Raw genomic sequence first — 23,373 nt, forward strand, 5'->3', positions numbered from 1 at the left:
TTGCAAAGAGGGGTTTTATTGTATTTCCATTATCATTGCAGAGTGCACATTAGCAAGGTCCTCTGGCTAATTTATCAGATTAGCTGTTTGATGTGGTATGCTATCTGGCTAATGTTGGACATTAGCCTACTCTTGACTCATAACATATACACATAAATTTCCAAAGCTTCGAGATATTTAATCTTAGGGAATTAGAGTTTTGTTAGGAACTTTTAATGGTCTTTCTCATTCAGAATTTAATCTGCTCTCTTTTTGGTAATGGGTAGAGAATATTCATCTACAACCTCAGACTATAATCTGATATTGTGAATTCTCCCTCTCACTCCCATTTCATTAGCTGATCAGACAAATATCTCATTACAAATATCTCTCAGCTCCACCCCCCCCATCCCAACCCTCCCACCAATTTGAACCTAGGATGGTTAAGGGGAAGAGATCCCATAATTCTTTAGATCAGTCTCTTCTCATTTGTTTAGGTGGCCTGAAAATGAAAATGAAAAAATATCCCAAGACATATTAATGGAGACAGACTCTGGGGTCAGTGGAAGGTGAAGACGTTTATTTATTTTAAAACTCTATACAGCCTTCCCATTTCTCCATCTACATGTGATTAGATCAGTTTTTATCTCCTTTCTGTCTTTTTTGCATTCCAAGTCAACCTTCTCTTTTCAGAGCCAAAATTTCCATATGTTATTGGAAGGAGTTTGTAGCTAAGTTTGTAGCTTCACCTCTCTGAATGGACCAGATGAGTTCCTTCTGTTGTGCATCCTGACACATCTCAGCATCCCATGGCTGGACATCTGCCTATGAACTAAGGCCATCGGCATTCAGAACTTTGCACCTTCCCCTTCCTGCACTTTCATAATGTTGGGCCAAGAGTGGTCTTCAGTTTTGCATTTCCTCAGTTTCCCTCTGTCTCTCTTAACTCTTCTCCTCTATTCCCAAGATCACAGCTCTATCTCTCTCCTCCCTCAATGCCTATGACTTATTCCTACTTCTTTTCCTTCCTTCATAGCTTAGCTGTTCCCGAACCAGGTCTCCCAACTTTCCTTCCATCTGCTGATTACTTCCTCTAGATGTTGAGACTCAGATGTGCTGAGTAGAGAAGAGGATCATTAGAATGTGGACCAACTCCCTTGGTCCCCACCCTCAGTGACCCCTAAATGAGGTCTGGCAAAGTCACCATTCCTAGTTTCCCCAAAGTACACTCTGGTACCACAGCCATATTTGGACCCTTCTCTGGACCAGATCTGAACTAGGGGAGGATCTTGAGGGTACAGATGGAGGAGAGGAGGAGGAAAGCACTTTGGATTGGGGCGCATCTCTACAACCCGACAAGCCACCAAAGAAAAGGGTTACAAGGTGTCATCTAGTCATATCATTTCAGGGTTGCTGCATGTTTATGGGGTACAGAAGAATCTCTCATAAGAGACAGAAAAGCTTCCAAAGCCCAAAGGAGTGAATTTCTAATGACAGGTGGGCAGGAAGGCTTGTTGAGAACCCCTCAAGTCATACCCCACAAGAAGCTACCTAGTTTGAGTACCCCTAAGACCACCCCTCTTCTAGGAAGAATGAATAGCAAGTTAAATATTGAAAATATTTAAGCATAAATGGGTTTTGCCTAAACCACACTGATGGTTCCATGGAGCTCATGAGTCTACCATGACCCCCAGGATGGTCTCCCTTCTTTGCAGATTAAGCGTCATCTATCCCTGGATCTCAGATTCAGTTTGTGCTGTGAAGAAAGTTCAAGATGCTCAGCATTGCTGAGAGCCTAATTCACTGATTTTCAGCGATGCTCCCAAGTCAGTCAGAGAATGAGCAGGGAAAGGGATGGAGCACATGTAAGGAATTGCCAAAGAATTCAGCTGTGTGTCTGGAGCAGTCCATGAAGGACTCAGGGCTGGATTAAGCGCATCCATTTCCTGTGGAGATCCATTCATACTGGTTTGCAGGAAGGTCTTGGGAGGTCCTGGAGTGGCTGATCCATCTCAGGAAGACAGTGCCAGGTGGGTCTTGCCAGTCACTCGGTCTCCTCTTCTGTCGGGAGTCCACTCTCTGTTACATTTTCAGGCTCTGCACCCATGGTGAAGGACAAGAAGGGATGGGGAGGAGCCAGGAAAGAAGCCACAAGAGAAATGAAGAGGGAGAGAGAAGAGAAAAGAAGAGAAAGCGAGATTACTGGGTAAAGCCAGAGTAGCTCATGCAGGAAAGAGAGAAATCATTTCACCCAGAATGGTGAAAGCATGCAGGGTTGATAAAGGTAGCATGAGAGAAGGGTATCTGTGGGTGGTGGGTTTTGCTCAATCACTGTGAATTTTGTACGAGACTACCAGTCAGGGTAATCCCTCTACTCCCCCAGTACTTGCTTTACAACTTGTAGGTGCCCAGGATCACCCAGCCAGTACCTGGACAGGACTTGACCCTGAGGTCAGATTTCTGTTCCTCAACTATGTCTGGCTCATTGTGCTACTATATATGCTGCTTATAGCTCATATGTTCTGAACTCATGGTGCACAAAATGCTATGAGGGAATCATATACCCTTGGGAAAAATGATTCTGTGTTTTTCAGAACTAGAGGATCCCATTTCTGGATGCTTTTATGCCTTAAAAGCATTTTCTGCACAGTAACTCTGTGAAGTAGAAGATATAAATAAAGGGTATTAACCTCGTTTTAGAGACGAGGAAACTGAGGTACAGAGGTACAGTGACATCATGACTCCAAAGACATAAAGGATCTCAGAGGCATCTAGTGCAACCTCTTCATTTTACAGATGGGAAAACTGAGGTGAAGGGAGGATAAGGGACTGGCCCAAAGTCACACAGATAATGTGTCAGAGGAGCCTATTGATCCTTGCTTTTAAGTTATGGGGACAGCGATTCTTCTACTATATACCAGGCTGACTTGCCCAGAGTCATAAAGATGGAATCAGAACAGGGCCTCCCACCCAGAATCTTTCCACCAGACCAGAGTTCAGGGTGTTATAATGTACTAAGGAGATCTCTGGGAGCCACTACCACTTGGAGCGGGGAATTATCCTGGGCATTCACTTATTAGCACAAAATATTTATGTGTATTTAACAAAGCTGAAACATTCATTGGCAGCATTTTTTTCTATTGTTCTTCCTCTGAGGCAATGAATGGGAAATTCCAACCCACAAGTTGCCCTTTTGCTTGTAGGTTGTAGGGCCATGGATTGAGAGCTGGAAGGACCTCAGAGGCCACTTAGTTCAACCCCCTCATTTTACAGATGAGGAAACTGAGACCTAGAGCAGTTAAGGGTCCAAGGCCACACAATTAGCAGCAGAAGCAGGATTTGAACTCAGGTCTTCTGATTCCAAGCTTAGAACTGTACCAGATAGCCCCCAGCCTTATCACATGCAAAGGGAAATGGAAAAGAAAAAAACAAATACCCATGCCCTAGCCCTAAAGGGTTATCCAAGTCATTAGTCCAGAAGAGGGTGCTCAGCAGCCTTACCCAACAGGTAACAGGTCTAGGTGTTAGTCAGATTTTGGGGATGGGTTTCCTCATTGTTTTCTCATGGGGGCAGAATTTTCAATCAATAGACTGTGAGGAGTTCTCTAAAGGTGGAATTTTCTGAGATGGCTAAAGGACCCCAATTTTCTTCTCCATTTTAAAGCAGGAAATCTTCCAATCTCTGTCTCTTTTTGTCTCTCTCTGTCTCCCCCCTCCTTTATCCACATGTCTCTGTCTCTAACTCTCTTTCTCTTTTGGATTCTCTTCTTGATTACATTTCAGTCCCTTTTAAATGTCTTGCTTGTGGACCTCCATGTCTGGAGCATAGGTCTCATGTCTTTGGATTATACAATGCCAAGTCTTTGCTATCTCCTCTGCCACCAACACAAACCTGAAAGCTTAATGACACTCCAAAATGCTCATAGAATTCAACTGCATGAAATTGAAATACAATTCTTTTGACTGTTGTGCCTCGTACTAAAAGATACACTCTACGACAAAAATAGAATTTCAGTGGAAGAACGGTTCACAGTTTTTCCTCAAAGGAGTGAATAAGAAGATGCTGGTTTTGCTTTAAGCATGTTCCTCAAAGCTACAGGAGATGTTATTTCAGGGGACTTTGGTTCATCTTACTTGGCTGTGCTTACCATAAGCTTTGTACAGCAAACCATCCTGAAGACAAACAGTGTAAGGATGGGAATGTATGGCAGAAGAGAGGAGACAGATGTACAAAATATCTATGAAGACATTGACTATGGTGCTGGCATTTGTGAGAGCACAGATAATTGGCTACTTCCACGTGGAAACAGGCACAGGGAGGGCAAAGTAAAGTAACGGAAGGTATGATTAAGAATGGGGTCCAGAAATGAAACTGATTAAAGATTTGCAGACTGGAGAGGAGTATCCTTCATGTGCATCACCAATACTTTCATCAAGAAGAGAGAAAGAAGGTGATAGCGTTAGGGAGCACTGAATGACTCCATAAAAAAATATTGACTCTACCTTCACAGAAAGGAAGCAGCCACCTCAGGATCGTCTGAGTGCTGGCTACGTCAGAGCAACAGCCAGTGAAAACAAAGATAAAAGAGCCATCTCCAAATCAGATGAAAGGCTAAAGAAGGGTGAGGTGAGAGCAGCTCCAGCCCATCCTGCTCAAACAAACTGCTGGCTTGCAAAAATATGAAATGGGCCAAGGCAAACGCATGGACCTTTTGGAGCCATTTCCTGGAGGTGCTTACATGATATAGTATGGGTGTTACAATAAAGAGGTTGAGGAAACCCAGATCCTGCCTTATATTTCTGAGTGAGTGGAGAGAGAGAATTGCTAAAAGCAGTATTGGCTTAGAACACCCACTCATTTGCCAAGAGGATGACAGGAGAATCCCTCCAATGTCACCCCATAACAGGCTGAAAAGTGACTAAGGAAGTGTGACATTAAGGAAGCCTAAACGTCTCCAAGAGGGTTTGTAGGGACCCCTGAAGGCAGACCAAAACATGGGACAGATCTGCCAGTTTTTCTGTAGCAGTCCCTGCACTCTGGGGAAAAACAAATAGAACCATCCTGTTTGGACTCTGCACCTTCAATAGCTAAAGTGAAGGAGTACAGTGACATTTGAGAAGATGGGGTCAGAAAGAGCAGTTGAGTTTGACCTAAACCATACAGAAGTAAAGGTGACAGAATTATAAAGGAATATGGAGATGGATGCTCAAGGCATCTCAGAAAACAAAAAAGCAAAGATTACAAAGGAATGAAAACCATCATGGATGACTAGGAAGCTGTGTGACTACCATGTGAAGATGTATGACTACCAAACCTTGTGCCTACTTTATTTCTAAAAATTTTTGTTGAAAATGACGCATACATTCTAAAGCGTCCTTCAAGAAAACATAAGAAGGGAACAGGTAGGCTTTGTTAGTTGATTTTCTTCAATCAAATTTGCTTTACTTTACTTCAGTTCAGTCTTGTTCAATTAAGCACCTACTATTTTCAAAGAGCATCATGGATAGAGGGCCATCCTTGGAGTCAGAACTACCTGAGTCCAAGTAGTTCAAGTCTCCGACATACGCTGACTGTGTGGTCTTAGGTAAATCTCTTAGCTTCTATGTGCCTCAGGCAACACCCTAAGTAGCTGCAACAAAGCAGTTGATCTGCTTTGGTAGAAAGAATTTCCTTAATGGGAGCTCCCTCGCACTACTTGATTTATTAAATAGAGCATTAGATATGGAATTGGGAAGCCATTGGTTCAAACCTCACTGCAGACAACTACTATGTGATATTAAGTAAGGCACATCAATTCTCTATGTCTCTGTTTCCTAAACTGTAAAATGAGGGAGTTGGACTCAATGACCTTTAAAATTACTTATGGTTCAAAATATATGATTTTATGATCCATTCACAGTATATATACAAAATGGATGAAAATGCATAATAACTAGACCTTCAATTGTTTGGAAAGAAATATGAATGCCTTGGACAGGAGTTGCCCATGCACAATGAATTTGGCTCAGTATTGAGAAGCAATAATAATTATTCCCTTCTGCATGGTGATAAAAGTTTTCAGAATGGTTTCCTCACAAGAATCCTGTGAGGTAGATTATTATTTGTCATTATTTCCATTCCTAAGATGAGGACATTGAGTACCAGTGAATGGACTACAATCACTCAGCTAGTGAGTGAGGTGGGTCCCCAGGCTGGACCCAGTACAATGGGGAGATTTGGGTCAAATTACATTTGGGAAATGGCATCATGCTTTCAATGTCTCAGTCTTCATGCTGCTGTTAAAGCCCATTTCTGGAACATCAGCATTTTCCTGGTAATGCTTTCCAGTTTCAAGACTGAGAATCCTATGATCTTGGAAGGACTCAAGTGACAAAGATCCCAAAGGGCAATGGAAAGCTGAGTGGTGCACCTCAGGAGATGGTATCATGATACCAGTGGTAATTTATATGTGAGAAGTGGAGTGAATGAAATGATAAAAGACTGGTGACCAGAAGAGGTGGTGGGCTGGTTACCTAGCAAAAATGGAAGACAACAGATAAGGTAGCTCCAGGATACCAGGGACATTCTAAAACCACAGAATGTTGCATGTCTGTAGCATGTTAAGTAGATCCTTTCTAGATGATTTGAAGAAAAGCAAGTACAAGAATCGTAGCATGGGAAAGTGTGGAAAGGTTGCTGTCTGCACTAGTGGGGGGTGTATTCACATGAAGGAAATCACAGATCTGATAAAGTAATGTGCTTCTTATTACATTATTCTAAATGCACCAAGGAGTGAAAACCACATCTCTCAACATTCCTTATTACATCTCACCTGGAAAGAATAAAGTTCTTTTAGTATAAGGCATTTCATAATTTCATAATCAGTCATATTTATTTCTAATGTCCTTAGGCTTGACTAGATTGGACACAAGATTGGTTTCTTTTTATTCTGTAGTACCCAGGGAGAAAGAAGATGGGAAGAAGGAACCGCAGTAATGTTGACTCTGGCTATACATACATAAGAATGAATGCCAACAAAGGTCTTTGATTTTTTTCTTTGTTTTACATGACACAACGGTGCAGAAAGACTGAAGATTTTTTAAACACAGACCTAATTATTCTTTGATGCTCTGAACCAACTTATTAAATGCAACAGACAATGTGTTAAAAAAAAGTCAGTAATTCAAAGCAGCTTCAAAGCTAGGGACTTTACTAGACTCCCTGAATGTTACTGGAGAGTTGGGTGAGAGATCAGAGATAATCCAGTTCAAACTTCTCAAGGTAAAAATAAGGTTCCTGAGACTCAAAGAGAAGGAATGACTTGTTCAAAGTCATGAAGCTGATCATTCCAAAAGGGACCAGATCTCCACTCCTTTAGGGTCCCAGCTTTGGATGGGACCTCAGAGGCATCTTAGCCCAAATGTTGTAGAGCTGAGCAATCCAAGAACTGGGAAAAGTGATATTTGTGGGGAGAAAGAAAGAGTGAGCAACGTTTCTTTAACTCCTTCTGTCCTCTTCCTTGAGACAGCGTGTCATTGGACTTTTGTCTTTGTCTTCTTAGTGCCAAGCTCAGAGCCTGGTCCACAATGCCAGTTAACTGATGGATTGATTGAACCACCAGTTGGCAAAGTAATGCTTATGGGCACCATAGGGGGGCTTAAGGAATAAACAGGGAGAGGAAAAAGGAAAAAAGGAAGAAAAATAAAAGGATCATGAGAGAAGGTAGAAGGGGGAATGGGGGACATGAGACATAGAGAAAGGAACCAACTATGACAGGGAGAAGAATACTGCCCCCACTCCCACAGTTGCCTCTGGAATTGTCGAGAAGCATCTGTATCAAAAATCACCAGCCCCAGTCTGCCTATATGGTGAAGTGTGCTGAGACTCAGAGAGAGGGAATGAAGTCATGAAGCTGTTCATTTGAAAAGGGGCTGGATCTCTGTTCTAGGGTCTCTGCTTTGGATGTGATTTTGGAAGCATCTCACCCCAAATAGTGTTGAGCCGAGCAATCCAAGTGCTGGCACAAAATGATATTTGAGGAATGGGGAAGGGGCCTTTTGGGGCTGGCCATTTTATACTGTCATTTTAAGGTACATTTTAAGGGAATAGTAACAAAAAACCAAGAAAAGAATATGTGGGGGTTGTCCTGAAACCCTGGCCCAAGAAGACTCCTCCTCCCAAGACTTTCCATGATCCTTGAGCCGGTGCTTCAGTCTACACACCCTTTCCCCTTTGTAGGAGCTCCTCCCTGGCCACTCTGGCACACTGGATGAAGGAGCCCTCCTTGTCACACACTGGTGACTGTTTAGACAGAGCTGGTTAAAGCAAAGACTCTGACCCAGGGACCAGCTTAGCAGCCCAGGCCACTGGCCTGGAATCAGAGACCGTAAGAGTTTCCTGAGTTTACGGTTACCTGGCTGGCTTGGGTTCCAGGAGTAGTACCTCCCTCCTTCCAGGCAAGGCTAGTTATTCCCTTACAGACAGGGATTCTCTATACACAGCAAAAGCATGAAATAGGTGGGGAGCTTTGCTTACTTTTACAGGTGGGGATCTTGTTACTCCATGTTCCATCTTTCAGACACTCGATCTGGAATGTGTCCATCTCCAGGTTGTCCTGGGAGTGGGGGCAAAGTGAATGTTGTAGATAACTTAGGTTGAACCTCAAACCCTCCTTTGAGAGATAGCATAGCATCATGGGTAGAATACTGGACCTGGAGTCAGGGAGACCTGTGTTCAAATCCTGCTTCACACACCTACTAGCTGTGTGACTTTGGATAAGTCACCCTCTCTGGGCCTCATTTCCCTCATCTGTAAAATAAGGGGGTTGGATTTGATGATCTCTAAGGTCTATTCTACTCTATGATCTCTTGGTCCTTACGAGATTGATTTGAGGATGTTCAAGCCATAAAACTCAAAAGAGCCTTCCAAAAGAAGGAACAAATTCCAGGATTCAGATGGGTGAGCAGAAATGGAGGATCAAGGACTTTGATGTGGAGTAGACTCTAGAATTCATTTAGTTCAACCTTCTCACTTCATAGAGGAAGAAACTGAAGGTCAGAGAGGTTGACACTTGTCCAAGACCATATAACTAGTAAGTCTCAGAAGTAGAATTTGAAACCAGATCAACTTGACTCCAAATCCAGTGGTCTTCCCATTGTTTTACCAGACTTCAGGGGAAATGGAGGCACTTCCCCCTAGCACACTAAACCATGGATTCACAGAATCATTTCATACAAAGTCACACATTAAACACTTTGTGACTTGGAAACAGGTGGGTCCTAAACTTCCACCCTGACATAAGGTGACCTGGGCAGGATACCCACACCTTGGAATCTCATGGAAAGTTGAAGAGGGAGTGGCGATGGCCAACTACTCTTGAACGCTCAGGTCCCTGGCTTGGTATCCATATACCATGGATACATACATACATATCCATATATGGGGTACATGCTTTCCTTAAACTCTCCTTTAATCTTTCCACTTGATCTGGTGTTCACCTTAGACTATAAGCCTTCCATTATCACTATTCCCAAATCTCTGTTACCTTTAACCTAGCCTAGGCCTCCATTGTCTGTATCTCCGCATCACCTTCAGCTACTTCCCAGCCTTGATTCTGTCTAAAACCCCATTCTCCTGGTTCCTGGCATCCACCTTTAGTCACTCCAGCCTGCTGGTCACTCCCATCAAGATCCTCCCTAGGGTCCTCCTCTAGTCACCCCAGACTACTTGGCCACCCCTGGATCCCTTCCCTCAGTCTTTCTTTATATAAGATTCATCTTGTTTCCATGAAAATGCTTAGATTCAATCTGGCCTGCTTACATTAGCATTACAAATATTCAGATTCCTTAAGAGTCTACCCAGAATGGTGGATCTTTAATAAACATTGTTTTTCTTTGGCTGAAAGAAGGCTTGGGTAGAATTTACTTGGGCAGGAACCACATGTCGCTATTTTGGGATCCCAGCACCACTAAATCTCAACAGTCAGGCAGGTGGTCCCATACCTTGATTACTTTGTAGCCGGTGTCACAGCTGATAAGCACTTGGTCTTTGAAGGTATATTTAGCCTGGGAGGGATCGAGTTTTCCATTGACAGGGGGCTGCAAGATAGGGCATGGGTTCCCTGGTGGTGGGCAGAGAGACAGAAGTGGTGAGTTAGAGAATGATGAAGAGTTTAGCCAGTGAAAAACTGCATATGGACATGATGGGAGTTAGTTTCTACGAATGACTGAATGAAAAAGAATTTATTATGTGTCTAATCTGTGCCAGTTATTGTGCTGGAGGCTGTGGATACCAATACAAAGGTGATTCTGTTCCAGACCTCAAGGGCATTTCATAGGCGGATACAACATATGTAGAGAAATGATGACCAGAGGGCAAGGGACCTAGAATGAATGAAAAGTATTTATAAAGCTCCAAATATGTGCCAGACGCTATGTTAGGGGCTGGTGACACACTTACAAAAGTGAGTTAGTCCCTGTCCTCAATTACATTCATATAGAGGAATACCACACAAATAAGGGAGGGGTGGCTAGGGAAGGGAGTTTGGGTCTGGAGAGTCATAGGGATGGTGAGTAGAGCCATAAGGGAGTAGATTTACATGCCTTTTCTGGTAGCAATGGCAGCATTGATTTAACTATCCTGCCCAGAGTAAGAGCAAAAGACGGAAAGGGTGAGGGGAGGGTTTGAGTAGTGTCAGAGGAGACAACAAGGTGTCCAGGGTAGGGTAGCCAGTGAGATCTTGGTAGATCCCTCAATGGGATGTGAAGCATGATCTGGGGTTAACTGATTATAGTGGGTTAAATGAGCTTGCAATGACTCTCACCCATAGATCTATGACCCCAGGTCATAATAACCAGCAGCATAATGATATTGGGAAATTGGGGACTGAGGATTTACCCCATTCCCAAATGACCCAGGCTCAACTTGAAATTTCCTCTTATCTCCTCTCATAGCACCCAGGAGGTGATGAAAGTGATATTGAGACATGTTTTAAGAATTTCATTTTGTTCCATTTTGATCCAATTCAGTTTTTAAAGGTATTCATAGATAGCCTTATTATGTGCCAGATTCTGTGCTAGGTGCTTGGGAGACAAATAAAAAACAAACTAACAAGAAAGAGTCCTTACTAAGAAGGCATTTGCATTCTCTTGGATGGGATATACACATTCTTTAAACATATAAGTAGGCAAATAACCTGACAGGCAGTGTGGCATAGTGGATAGTGAGTCAGCCCCATAGGAAGATTTGAGTTCTTGTCTTTGTTACACATCTTGTCCAGATGAGTCTGAAAGAAGGGGAAGGTTGTTGGATGCAGGGAAGATAATAAGCTCTGTCTTTAACATGTTGAGGTTAAGGTGCCCATGGACCATCTAAGTGAAGATGTCCAACTTATAGCTGATGATATGGGACCGGAGCTCAGAAGAGAGATTAGAATGTGCTGTACAGATCTGGGAGTCATCTGCATAGAAATGGTAATTGAACCCATGGGAGCTGATGAAATCACCAAGAAAGAGTGTGTTAAGGGAGAAGAACGGACCAAAGACAGAGCCTTGGGAGATACGCATGACTTCTGGGGAAAATGTCTATTACTGCTCCGCTCCTATACAAAGACTTGGAGCAAGAGATGCTCTGCATTGAAGACCCCTTACCTGGAGCCTTCTTTTTCCTTTGCATTAGTAGTGGCTACAGGAAGAAGAGGAAGATGCCTGTCATATGTGGCACCTTCGTGGTTGACCAGCTGAGCTGTCCATCAGCACCAGGACAGTTACCAGTGTCCTGGTATCTTAATCGATCAAAACTATCTGTGACTTGACTGAGTTCAGCTAGCCAGTGACATTGATGAGCACAGCAAGAGTCTCCCCCTTCCCTACATTTTTAAGTGTCCTGTAACAATCTCTCAGGATATTTTTATTAGAAAATACCTGTATGTGACTCTGGCTTCAGTGGAGTCAGAAGGGGCACATATGTGGGAGGTAAACAATCTTTTATGTTCCACTTTTGCCTTTCTCTTAGAATTTGCCTTGCATATGTTTGTTATTTAATGTTCTATTTACATTTTGCTTTCCTCCAATAGAATGTAACATCCATAAGGGTAGGGACTGTTTCATTTTTATCTTTGCATGCCCAACACTTGGGAGAGTGCCTGACACAAAGTGATAACTTAATAGATACATGTTGATAGATTGATGAATGGACACATGATAATTCAAAAGAAATACTTTTTTCACTTTTATGCTGGTATGCCCAGGCTATACTTACTTGGCACAGAGTTATTATCACCCCCTCCACCATCATCATTTTCATCCTCCTCCTCCTCCTCCTCCTCCTCCTCCTCCTCCTCCTCCTCCTCCTCCTCCTCATCTGGTACAGAGCAAGTGTTTAACAAATTGCTGAACTGAATCAAAATGTATTGATACTGGAATCTGGAAACAAGCCAGAAAAGTCTAGACTTTCTCATGTCTTTCCACCCTCTTCTTCATAAAGTGGCTCCATACTTGAATGAATGGCTCAGACTGCCCTGGAATGGGCAGTTCTTTCCAGGTTTTAGCCAGCCTAAAGCCAGTTTTTGGGAACTGGGAAATGAGGTGAAATTTGCTAGGCCATCCATTCCCATGGCATTCTAACTCATGTCAATGCCAGGGGCTGGGGTTTCTGATATAAGATGGCCAAGAGTATAAATTCCCGGAATAAAATGCATCCTTATCCACAGGATTGTGATAGGGTGGGAACTCTGTGAAGTCATGGAATGTTGGAGCTCAGAAGGGGTCTCAGAGATAATCGAGTTTAGTTTACTCATTTTGCACAGCAGAAAACTGGGTCACAGAAAGGGAAAGTAACTTTCCCAAGGTCAGTCAATCAGTTAATAACCATTGATTGGGCAGCTGCTATGTGTCAGGAACCCTGCTAATTGCTGGAGGTAGAAAAACCAAAGACATTCCTGCTCTTGAGGACTCACAATCAAATGTGCAAGACAATGGACAAATAACTATTACAAACAAAATTGGAACAAAAATCATAAACTGGATAAAAAGGAAACAAACAGAGGGAAGGCACTAGAACTAAGAGGGATTGGGAAAAGGCTTCCTGTAGAAGGTGGGATTTTAGCTGGGACTTGAAGGAAGTCAAGGTACAGGGAGGTGGAAGGAGAGCACTCCAGGTACGAGGGACTGTCAGAGAGAATGCCCAAAGCCTGGACTCTGGAGTCTAGAGATGGAGTATCTTGTTTGAGGAATAGCATGGGGCCAGTGACACTGTTTTGGAGTGTGTGTGTGTGTGTGTGTGTGTGTGTGTGTGTGTGTGTGTGTGCGTGTGCGCGCGGGTGCGTGTATGTGCATGTGAGGATGCAGTCTTGGATGTAAGAAGAAAGGAAAGGTAAGAGGATAGATTATGAAGGGCTTTGAACATCGAACAGAGGATTTTATATTTGATCCTGGAAGAGATAAGGAGCCACTGGAGTTTTTTGAGTAGGACTATCATATTTGCCTTTATGAAAATCCTTTTGGAGACTGAATGGAGGATGTATTGGAGTGGGGAGAGAGGTGAGGCAGGCAGGCAGACCTTCCAACGGCACATTGGAGTAATCCAGTATGAGGTCATGAGGGTCTGCAGTAGGAGTGGCAGTATCAGAGGAGAGAATGGGACAGATTGGAGAGATGTTAGGAAGATAAAATTGATGAGAATTAGCAGAAGATTGGACATGGGGCGGTGAGAGACAGTGAAGAGTGGAGGATGACACCTCAGTTGTGAGCTTGGGGGATGGGGGCAGGGATGAGGGAGCCCTTGGCAGTAATAGGAAAAGTAATAAGCCCTTGGAAGGGCTTGGGGATCTCGCAGCCAGCAAGTGGCAGAGCTGGGATTAGAAGCAAATGCCTTGCCCTTAGGGCTCAGAGAGGGAAGGGAAGGGCAATGAAGAAGGGCTTCATTACCTGAAGATGTGTAGGAAAGCCTCCAGCCTCCATTCTCCCCCGAGTTGTCACTGTGGAACAGAATCTGGACGCTGTTGCTCTGGGTGTCAATGCGTCCAGGAGATTTCTCTCCACAATAAGGGCCAAACTCTTTCTGCCCCGCCTTAATCTGCCCGGGAACAAAGAGAAAAAGGGGACAGGATTATGAGGGGCTGGTACCATGTCCAGGCCTTTCTCTTATTCTCTCAGACTGAGGGGAGTTGGGATCTGGTATTCCATCATCTGATGGCTTTGACAAGCATTCCTGTACCTCCTACATGTGAGCAGTGTGCTTGGTGCAGGGACAAAAAATCCCTGACCTCAAGGGGGTGGTGGTGGTAGTGGTGGGTTTTACAACATCTAGACAGAAAAGTAGGAATCAGCTAATTTGAGGAGGGAGAGAGGATCAACACCAGGACCTGGGGAGGAGAGGGAGATCAGCAGATGGTTCCCTAGCACCACGATGAAGCTGGAAGCCGAGGATTCGAAAAGGTGGAGGCCAGGAGGGAGTGCATTCCAGGTAGGAGGCTCAGCCTGGAAAGAAAGCAGAGGATGCAACGAGGAATTTAGAGCATCCAGCAGTCAGCTTGGCTGGCTTGGAGAGCACGTGAAACAGAATGATGGGAAGGAAATCTGAAAAGGTGAGTGGGAGCCAGCCTGAGAAAGACTTTAAGAGCCAAACTGAGGAACTTGTCCTTAATGCCAAGGCAATGGAAAGCCAGGAAAGATACTTGAGCAAGAGAGTGCCTTCCTTGCAACCATTTGATTCCATCCACACCCCTGAAAAATGGGCTTATGTTTCAGTCCTTATCACAAGGTGGGGGGCGGGATGGTGGAGAGGGGGAAAGGGAGGCCTCTGTGGTGTCTGGACAGAAGAGCTCGCACAGGCAGATGACAGATGAATGAAGAGCTAGTCTGAACTCCGTCTTATCTCTCCCCCTCCCCCACTTGTGTGGACACCATAGCTTCAAGTCAGACTTGGTGATTAAGCCCATGTTTGCCTAACCTGGGCTCCCAACAGATTTTCCGAGGGTTCATTGGTCAGACTGTTCTGCTTTCTGTACTAGCTTTGGTTATTGTCATTACAGAATCAGAGATTTAGAGCAGGATAGAACCTCAGCAAGCACCTAGTCCATCTCTTTCTTTTCATATATTAGGAAACTGGGGTCCAGAGAAGTTAGATAACTCATCCAAGGTCACACAGGTAGTAAGCGACAGAGCCAGGATGTGATCCCAGGTCCTTTAATTCTAGAGAGACAGCTCTTTCCACAGTACCATAATGGCCTCTTTGTATATGTCAAGACGCCTGACTATCCTTCCTTGTTCTGCCCAAGGAAAGGGTCATATTCCAGTCTCTGTTTTCAAGAAGGAAATGAGAAACATTTAGTTAAAATATAAAGTTTCTCAGGTCAACAAGGAACCTAGTGGGGCCAGCTGTGTATTGATCACAGATTCCCGGAGGGACATTGGACCCAGAACTCAACTGTCCTCTCTCATAAGGTAACTAGGTAGGAAAAAACATGGCATGGAAATCAGCATTTCATTGGGCATGAGGCTATTGCTGCCAGGACCCTCCTGCAGGACATGGGCTTGTGGGTCTTCATCCACAGATGGCTATAGGCTTCCATGAGTTATCTTTTTTTTGTGACCAAGGTCTTGGTCAGTGTCACTTGATCAGTGGACCCTGTGGGGGAGTCCCTTCGCTTCCACCTGCCTTCATTTCCTCATCTGTAAAATGAGAGTACTGTGTACTTCTGTGGGCCTTTCCTTCTCCAGGATACTCATGATTGGAGTCTCGTAAACCTACAAGCTTGAATCAGCCTCAGTCCTCACCTCTCATCAGTGTTCTCTGTCCTTCAGATTGGACCCTCAGCATCGAGGGCGGGGTGGGGCTTTTGACTGAGGGGGCTCAGCACTTCTCATGGCTTCTGAACCCCATGCTAGGTGTCCCCCTCCCCCTCCTCAGCTTCTTTTTGCTGTGTGTCTTCCCCCTTAGAGTGTAAGGTCCTTGAGATCGGAGACTGTTTTTGTTTTTATTTCTGTTCCCAGCACTGAGCACAAGATCTGGCACATAGTAGTTACTTAACACATTTTTATCAACTGCCTGATTAGATGGTCTTTAAGGTTCCTTGCAGGTCTAAATCTAGCAGCCTTTGATCCCAGAGCACAGACCCACAGTGGGTCTGGCAGGGGTGAGAACCATGTCTGTGCCCCCAGAACAGGATTTCTCCAAAGCAGGCTTAGCTCGCTCTTACGGACACCTATCCCAGGACCCCGAGCCCTAAGCTGGCATCACAGATATGGCGGAAGGCATGTGACTTGCCCAAGGTCACACAGCTGGTCACAGTTAAGCTGGGAGTCACATCCAGGCCCAAGTATGTGACCCTTGCTCCTTCTCCCAGTCATTCTTACCTTGAGATAATCATAGGGGCAGGACACCTCGGGGTGGTCTTCAACATCAAAGCTTTCCTCAAACTGGAGAGTGATGACAAAACCATCCTCCAGTTCAATTCTGTAGAGACAATCAGAGCTCTTGGGGTACGGGCCGGGGAAGTCAGCGCTGGTGATCACGCCGGTCCTCTGGGTGAAGAGGTTATCACTGCACTCCACTGTTCAAACACACCCACATAACATAAGCCACACACCGCATGAGACAGGCTGAAGGAGTTCCAGTCCTCCCATCCCTCCATGTTCACTGGCAGCTTCCTGCGCATGTGGATGACTACGAGGTAGAGGCAAGAAGAGTGAATCTGACATCTGAGCAGAGCTTTACAGAGCCTAAAGGGCTTTCATGTTCATCACCTCACTTAGGGCTCCGGGTGACTCTTTGGGTAGGTGGGTCAGGTCAGGGCAGGGCAGGTCAGGTCAGGTCAGCGCAAGGCTAGGGTTGCTTGCCCAGGTTAATCAGGAAGTATTGGAGGTGGGACAGAATTTAAACTAATTTGTTTGACAGCTTCTACACTCACAAGAAAACTGATGCTTGTTGAGAGAGGGGCTTGTGACTCATTTTTTGTCTGTGCCAAGAGGGACTTTGTAGAGACTTGTTGGACTGGCTTCAACTGAGTGTATGGAGAACAGCTGAGGACACTAAAGGCCCATGAAGCATTGGAGACACTGAGGAAGATCCATTTACAAACAAGGTCTCTGCTCTTGAGAAGCTTATAATCCAATGGGTAAATGGAGTTTATAAAGAATTTTAAGATTTGAAAAGCACTTTAAAATTTTATTATCTTATTCAATCCTCACAGAATCCCTGGGGAGGTAGGTGCTATTATTATCTCCATTTTACAGATGAAGAAACTGAGGCATACAGAGGTTAAGCGACTGATTCAGAGCCACATAACTATGAAATGGGTAAGGCTGTATTTGAACTTAGGGTTTTTGAGTCCAGGTCTGACGTTCTATCCATTGTGGCACCATTTGGGTGCTTCTGTGTATGAGTATGTATAGTTCCTGCGGTCAGTCGAAGATCCCAGATCTGAGGCTGAAAGATATCTCAGAGTCTACCTCCTCGGTTTACAGATTAGGAAAACAAACCCACGGAGATGAAGGAACTTGCCCAAAGTCACATGACTGGCAAAGTGTAAGACTGGGATTTGAATCCAGGGTCTCTACTTCCTAATCCAGAGGATTTGGAGGGGATCTGACAGCATTTTTAGAGCTTTCTCTCTGGTCCAAGGGCCCTTGCACTACCATATGCCTGAAATCAAGCTCCTCGGTTAAAAGTCAAAAGATTCCCCCTCCTCCATGCAGCCTGCCCAGAGCATTTTGTCCAGGGCACTTCTCACCTGAACTCATAACACAGACTATGCTTCTGGTCAGATAATCACAGACTGTTTGGAAGCAGCTTCTGTTCTCTGGAATCTCCCTGATGGTAAGGACCTTGCCTTTTATTCCTTTGGGGGCTCAGTGCTTGGCATGGTGGCTAATAATAGTGTTCAAAAATGTTTCAATAATGGTGTTCCAAAAACATCTGTTGAATTAAAGGACAACCCTCCCCTCTCCCCCACAATACTTTAGGAAAACACCTAGTCGTGAACATGCCTGCTGCATCTTCTAACTCCTCTCTGCAAATATAATTAGAGAAAGCTGGGGAGCTGAGCAAAGGCTTTGTTTAGTCCTGTAGCTATAAGCAAAGCTATGGTTTCCTTGGTTAACCCTCCCTAAGTCCTGCTGGTGAGCTCACTCATGTTTCCTCTCTTTGCCACTGCTCTCCCTCTTGAGCAATCCCTGGGTGCTCCTTGGCCACCCCAGTGCTTGGCAAGGGGCTGCTGTATCTGTGCTTTTGCCAGTGGGCAATGCTAGGCCTCCAGCTAGCACTGGAGGTTCTGTCTGTCCAAGAGAAAGTTGACCATGAGCTCTATTACTTGAGAGACTGGTACCTGGGTGGCCAGTGGATTTCCCCAGGGATCCATGCCTCCCTCTTCCTTTGTGGCTGAGGTGGTTGAAGTAAGTACCACCTGCCAAGTTCAGAGTGGGTATCTTGGAGTGGGTATCCACTGGTACCCAAGTGGAGAAGTCCTACTTTTCTGATGGATAAAATACAGGGGATTGAGATGGATTTCTTCTTCAGTTGAGCAGTCACTGATCCTTTATCAAGTGCTCACTGAGTCCTCAGGACTGAGATATAGGCTGGACAAAGGCTCAGAGGTGGGAGATGGAGCTTTCAGTCACAGAGAGTGGTAGCAATTGGACAAGTTGATCTGGAACATAGCTTGTGTAAAAGGGAGTGATGGGAAGTCAGTCTGGAAAGGGAGGCTGGAATCAGATTGTAGAGGTCCTTATCTTGTGGTTATTCTCTACAGCTTTCAGCCTCAAACAAACCAAGTAGCTTTTCTGAGCCTCAGTTTCCTCATCTCTAAAATAAGGAAAGATCCCTTCCCCCTTCTGTTTTGGTAATGATGATGACAGTGGGATAGAAAGGGGAGAGAGCATGCTAAGAATCATTTGGCTTTTAGATCATCCATGAACATTAACAGCTGGTTTTCTAAATGTGGGATCGACCCTTGTCCAGTGACCAGTAAGTGGAAAGAATTGAATGTAATGGTTAATGATAGATATTTGGTTGGGACATTTATTAAGCTCCTACTGTGTGCCAGCATTGGGGATTCCACCCCTCCCCCAGTCCTGCTCAGTCTTATCTGACTGTATTGTTAGGTCAAATTCAGGAGTAGCTGCTCCCAATGGAACCTTCCAGATTGGGGGCACAGAGCTGCTGGTCTTCCTTACCTCGGCAGGTCCTGTTGTCTGTATGGAGGATGTAACCAATGCGACAGGAGCAGTAATAGCCTCCAATGTAGTTATGGCAGTAGTGATCACAGGCCAGTTCCTCGTCACTCTTCTCCGTACACTCATCCATATCTGGGGGGGGGTATGTGTGAATTAGATGTGAAGGAGGAGGAATTGGGGGACAGTAAAGCAGACAGAAATGACCAATCTCCAGAAGCACATTGTACTCTAAGAGGAAAGGGGAGGGAATAAGACATGTTCAAGAAATCACACAGCCCCTATGCCTCGACTTACCCACTGCCATGTAATGGGCGTCAAAGCCAGTGAAGCGTTCCTCATTGGAGAAATCTGATCGGAAAGTGAGGGCCATGAAGGGGCCTGGGGACAGGACCACCTGCTGGCCAGGGGCTTGTTCTGTGTCCGTGGTCTCCCTCCCACAGAAGAGAGCCAGCACCTGGTCTTCAGCTTCTACCTAAAAGAGGGGCAAAAGGATGTCCATTATCACCACTATTATTCAATATGGTACTAGAAATGTTAGCTGTAGCAATTAGACAAGATAAAGATATTGAAGGAATAAGAATAGCCAAAGAAGAAACTAAGTTACCAGTCTTTGCGGATGATATGATGATTTACTTAGAAAATCCCAGAGATTCAAGTAAAAAACTACCTGAAATAATAAACAACTTTGGCAAAGTTGCAGGTTACAAAATAAACCCACACAAATCTTCCGCATTCCTATATATTAGCACAAAGTCCAACAGTAAGAGATAGAAAGAGAAATCCCACTTAAAGCTAGGGTAGACACTATAAAATACTTAGGAGTTTACCTGCCAAAACAAACCCAGGGATTATATGAACACAATTACAAGACACTTTTTGCACAAATAAAGTCAGATTTAAGTAAGAGGAAAAATACCAGTTGCTCACGGGTAGGCCGTGCTAATATAATAAAAAATGACAATTCTACTTAAATTAATTTACTTATTTAGTGCCATACCAATTAAACTATCAGATAATTATTTTCTAGAGCTGGATAAAATAATATCAAAATTCATTTGGAAGAACAAAAGGTCCAGAATATCAAAGGGACTAATGAAAAGAAATGCTTGGGAAGGTGGCCTAGTGCTACCAGACCTCAAATTGTAGTATAAAGCAGCAATTATCAAAACCACTTGGTATTGGCTAAGAAACAGAGAGGTAGACAAGTGGAATAGACTTGGCACTCAGGGCACAGTAGGCAAGGAATATAGCAACCTCCTGTTTGATAAACCCAAGGACCCCAGCTTCTGGGATAAGAACTCACTGTTTGACAAAAATTCCTGGGAAAACTGGATAACAGTGTGGCAGAAATTATGCATAGACCCATGCCTGACACCGTACGCAAGAATAAAGTCCAAATGGGTACATGATTTAGGTATAAAGATTGATACCATGAATAAACTGGAGAAGCAAGGAATAATGTATTTATCAGATTTATGGAGAAGGGAAGAATTTTTTACTAAAGAAGAGATAGAAAGCATTATGAAATGTAAGATGGATAATTTTGATTACATTAAACTGAGAAGTTTTTGCACAACCAAACCCAATGCAACCAAAATTCAGAGGGATGTAGTAAATTGGGAAAGAAATATGGAAGTCATTCGCAGAATGTAGCAGATCATGTTTGTGTGTGGGTGTTTTTGTGTATCATGTTTTGATTTGTTATATGATTTCTTCCATTTATTTTAGTTCGACTACATAGCATGACTATAGTGAAAATGTACTCAGTAGGAAAGTATATGTAGAACTATACAGAATTATATGCTGTCGTGGGGAGGATAAAATCTTAATTTTATGGCAGTGATTGTAAAACATTAAAAAATAATAATAATAAAATAAAATTTAAAAAAAAAGGAGGGGCAAGAAAGAGGATCAGGTTGGTCTAGAACACAGATTTGGATCAGGAAGCCTTAACTCTGGAACACTTTCCTTTCAGTTGCTCTGGGAGATTGGTAGTGTGAGGATGGCTATAGACTTTTTATAGATGAGGAAACTGACGCTCTGGGAGTTTAAGGAAAACCACCAACACCATCTAACATTTCAGTCTAAATCCTTTAACGTTGGCAAGACACATTCTATCCATTAACTTGTTAGATTCTCACAGTGATCCTATGACTACAGAGACTATTACTTTATCTGTTTTACAGATGATGAGACTCAGTTTTAGAGATCCAGTGAATGGTCTAGGAACTGTCATTCCTTATAGCTTGTAAGAGCTTGAACTGAGCATTCCTAACTCTAGGACCAGGGTTCTGTCTATCGTCTGTGTCTTGAAGGTGTTGTCATGTGGCTAGGGATGGATCGAAGCATCTGGGATGTTAGAATTCTGGGAATGGGTCTATTTAGGCTGCTGGCAGCATTGTAGGGTGACTGAGGCTGCTAAGGAAGCTGCCCATAGTTCCACAAAAGAGGAGCAGATGGCTGAGTGGTTTAGTGACTAGAGTTTGAGCTTGGAGCCAGTAAGAACAGGGCTCTAGACACTAGCTATGTGAGCCTGAGCAAGTCACTTGTATTTCATTTTCTTCATCTGCAAAATGGAGACACTAACACCACCTCCCTTCCAGGTCCTAATGGAATAACTTAAGTGAAGTGTTTTGCAATTCTTAAAAGGGCATATAAGCATTAATTCTTAGTAAGCCCCTCAAATGAGGGATTTTTCATGCAAGGGAGGTGTCCACAGTTTTACAGGAAAGTGGTCTTTTTAAACAGGCAGTCAGCAAAAGCAAAAACCTACTATTAGATTTAATCCAACGCAGTGCAATTCTACTAAGTGCCTGCTATGTGCTAGGCTGGTTACTGGGGTTATAAGACAAAAACAGGAGTCCCTGCCATCAAGCAGCTGACTTTCTACTGAGACAAACATGGCATGTACACAGAGAAGTAGACATTGAATGTATGTGAAGGAGTGGGGTGGGAGACACAAACAACCAAGAGAACCAGGAAATGTCTCATATTGGAGGTGACCCAAGCTGAGCCTTGAAGAGAGCTGGGGATCCAAGGAGCAGAGGAAAGGAAGGAGGTGCTCCAAGAATGGGGCACAGCTTGGGCAAAGTTGAAGAGGTAGGAGATGGTATGTCATACATAGGGAACAGCAGAGAGGTCAGTTTGACTGCATCAGAGGACGCATGAGTGGGCCTTATAGACTGGACCCAGATTGTGAAAGAGCTTCTATTTGATGTCAGAGGCAATAGGAAGACATGACCAGGAAGGGGAGTGACATGATCACACCTGTGCTTTAGGAATGTTGTTTTGATGACTGTGTATGGGAAAGATGGATTGAATAGGGGAGAGACTTGAGATAGGAGACCCTTAGGACATTCTTTGTAGTTCAGGCATGTGGTGATGAGGGTCTGAACCCAGATGGTGGCCATGTGGTGGACAAAGGGAGACATGTTATGGCAGCAGAATTGAAAAGGTTTGGCTACTGATTGGAGGTGGGCAAGGAGGGGTATGAGGGAGAGAGAATAGGGTCCAGGAGGATTCCAAGCATTCAAGTGTGAGGGACTGGGAGGGTGGTGGTGCCCTGACAGATATAGAGAAATCAGGGTCCTTACTTCGTAGGTCTGTGTAGAAATAGTCTTCCTGTTGTCTGTGTTACAGGGTGGAATGTATGTGAAACCTACCCTTGACAGATGGATATACCTCCTTAGGAGCTTCCAGAAGGTCCCTGCGTGAGATCTGAGGACCCTATAAATCATTAGCTCAGGCTTCAGCTAAGCAGAATAAACAGACCCTGGGGGCAAACAGGAGTGAATCCAGCTGCCTTGATTTGCCTTTCCAAGAAACCAAGGCCAAGTCTGAAATGTTTGAAGTGGGAGGATCTCAGGATTTAGAGCTGCTTAGAAATCTCTTGGCCCAGCCCAGTGATTTATAGAAAAGGATGTTCCAGGATGGTACAGGAATTATCTAAGCCAACACAGGTCATCTTCTGAGTGCCTTCTTGTGGGCACAAGGTTCAGTTCTGTTTGCTTAGCTCAAGCCAGAATTGCCTGGACGATTAGCCTCACAGAACATTATAGCTAAAAGCTAGAGGGGACAGAGCTCAGAGCAGGGATGCTGGGGTCCGGAGAGAGCTGGCCAGCCTCCTTGCTTTATAAAAAAGACTCTGATAAAGGAAGACCCTTGCTCAAGGCCACACAGATCATCGGTGGGATCAGACTAATGGTCTGTTTACTTAATAACACCAGCTAGCCTTGATGCAGG

At 44.2% G+C, this 23,373-nt stretch overlaps 1 protein-coding gene across 7 annotated transcripts in view; it reads right to left on the bottom strand.

Annotated features, from left to right (window-relative positions):
* The window catches only part of MASP1 (MBL associated serine protease 1), a 93,908-nt gene that overhangs the window by 34,283 nt on the left and 36,252 nt on the right, over positions 1–23,373 (bottom strand). For 4 of the 7 annotated variants that reach the window (XM_072618820.1, XM_072618819.1, XM_072618821.1 and 1 more), the window contains 6 exons: positions 19,426–19,603; positions 19,132–19,263; positions 16,315–16,511; positions 13,885–14,032; positions 9,961–10,079; positions 8,495–8,573 (listed from right to left, as the gene is read on the bottom strand). In XM_072618820.1, the coding sequence (XP_072474921.1) occupies positions 8,495–8,573; positions 9,961–10,079; positions 13,885–14,032; positions 16,315–16,511; positions 19,132–19,263; positions 19,426–19,603 (853 nt within the window). The other 3 variants (XM_072618822.1, XM_072618823.1, XM_072618824.1) reach the window with 3 other exon arrangements.

The sequence above is a fragment of the Notamacropus eugenii genome, chromosome 6 (genome assembly GCF_028372415.1).
Source record: "Notamacropus eugenii isolate mMacEug1 chromosome 6, mMacEug1.pri_v2, whole genome shotgun sequence".
NCBI lineage: Eukaryota > Metazoa > Chordata > Mammalia > Diprotodontia > Macropodidae > Notamacropus > Notamacropus eugenii.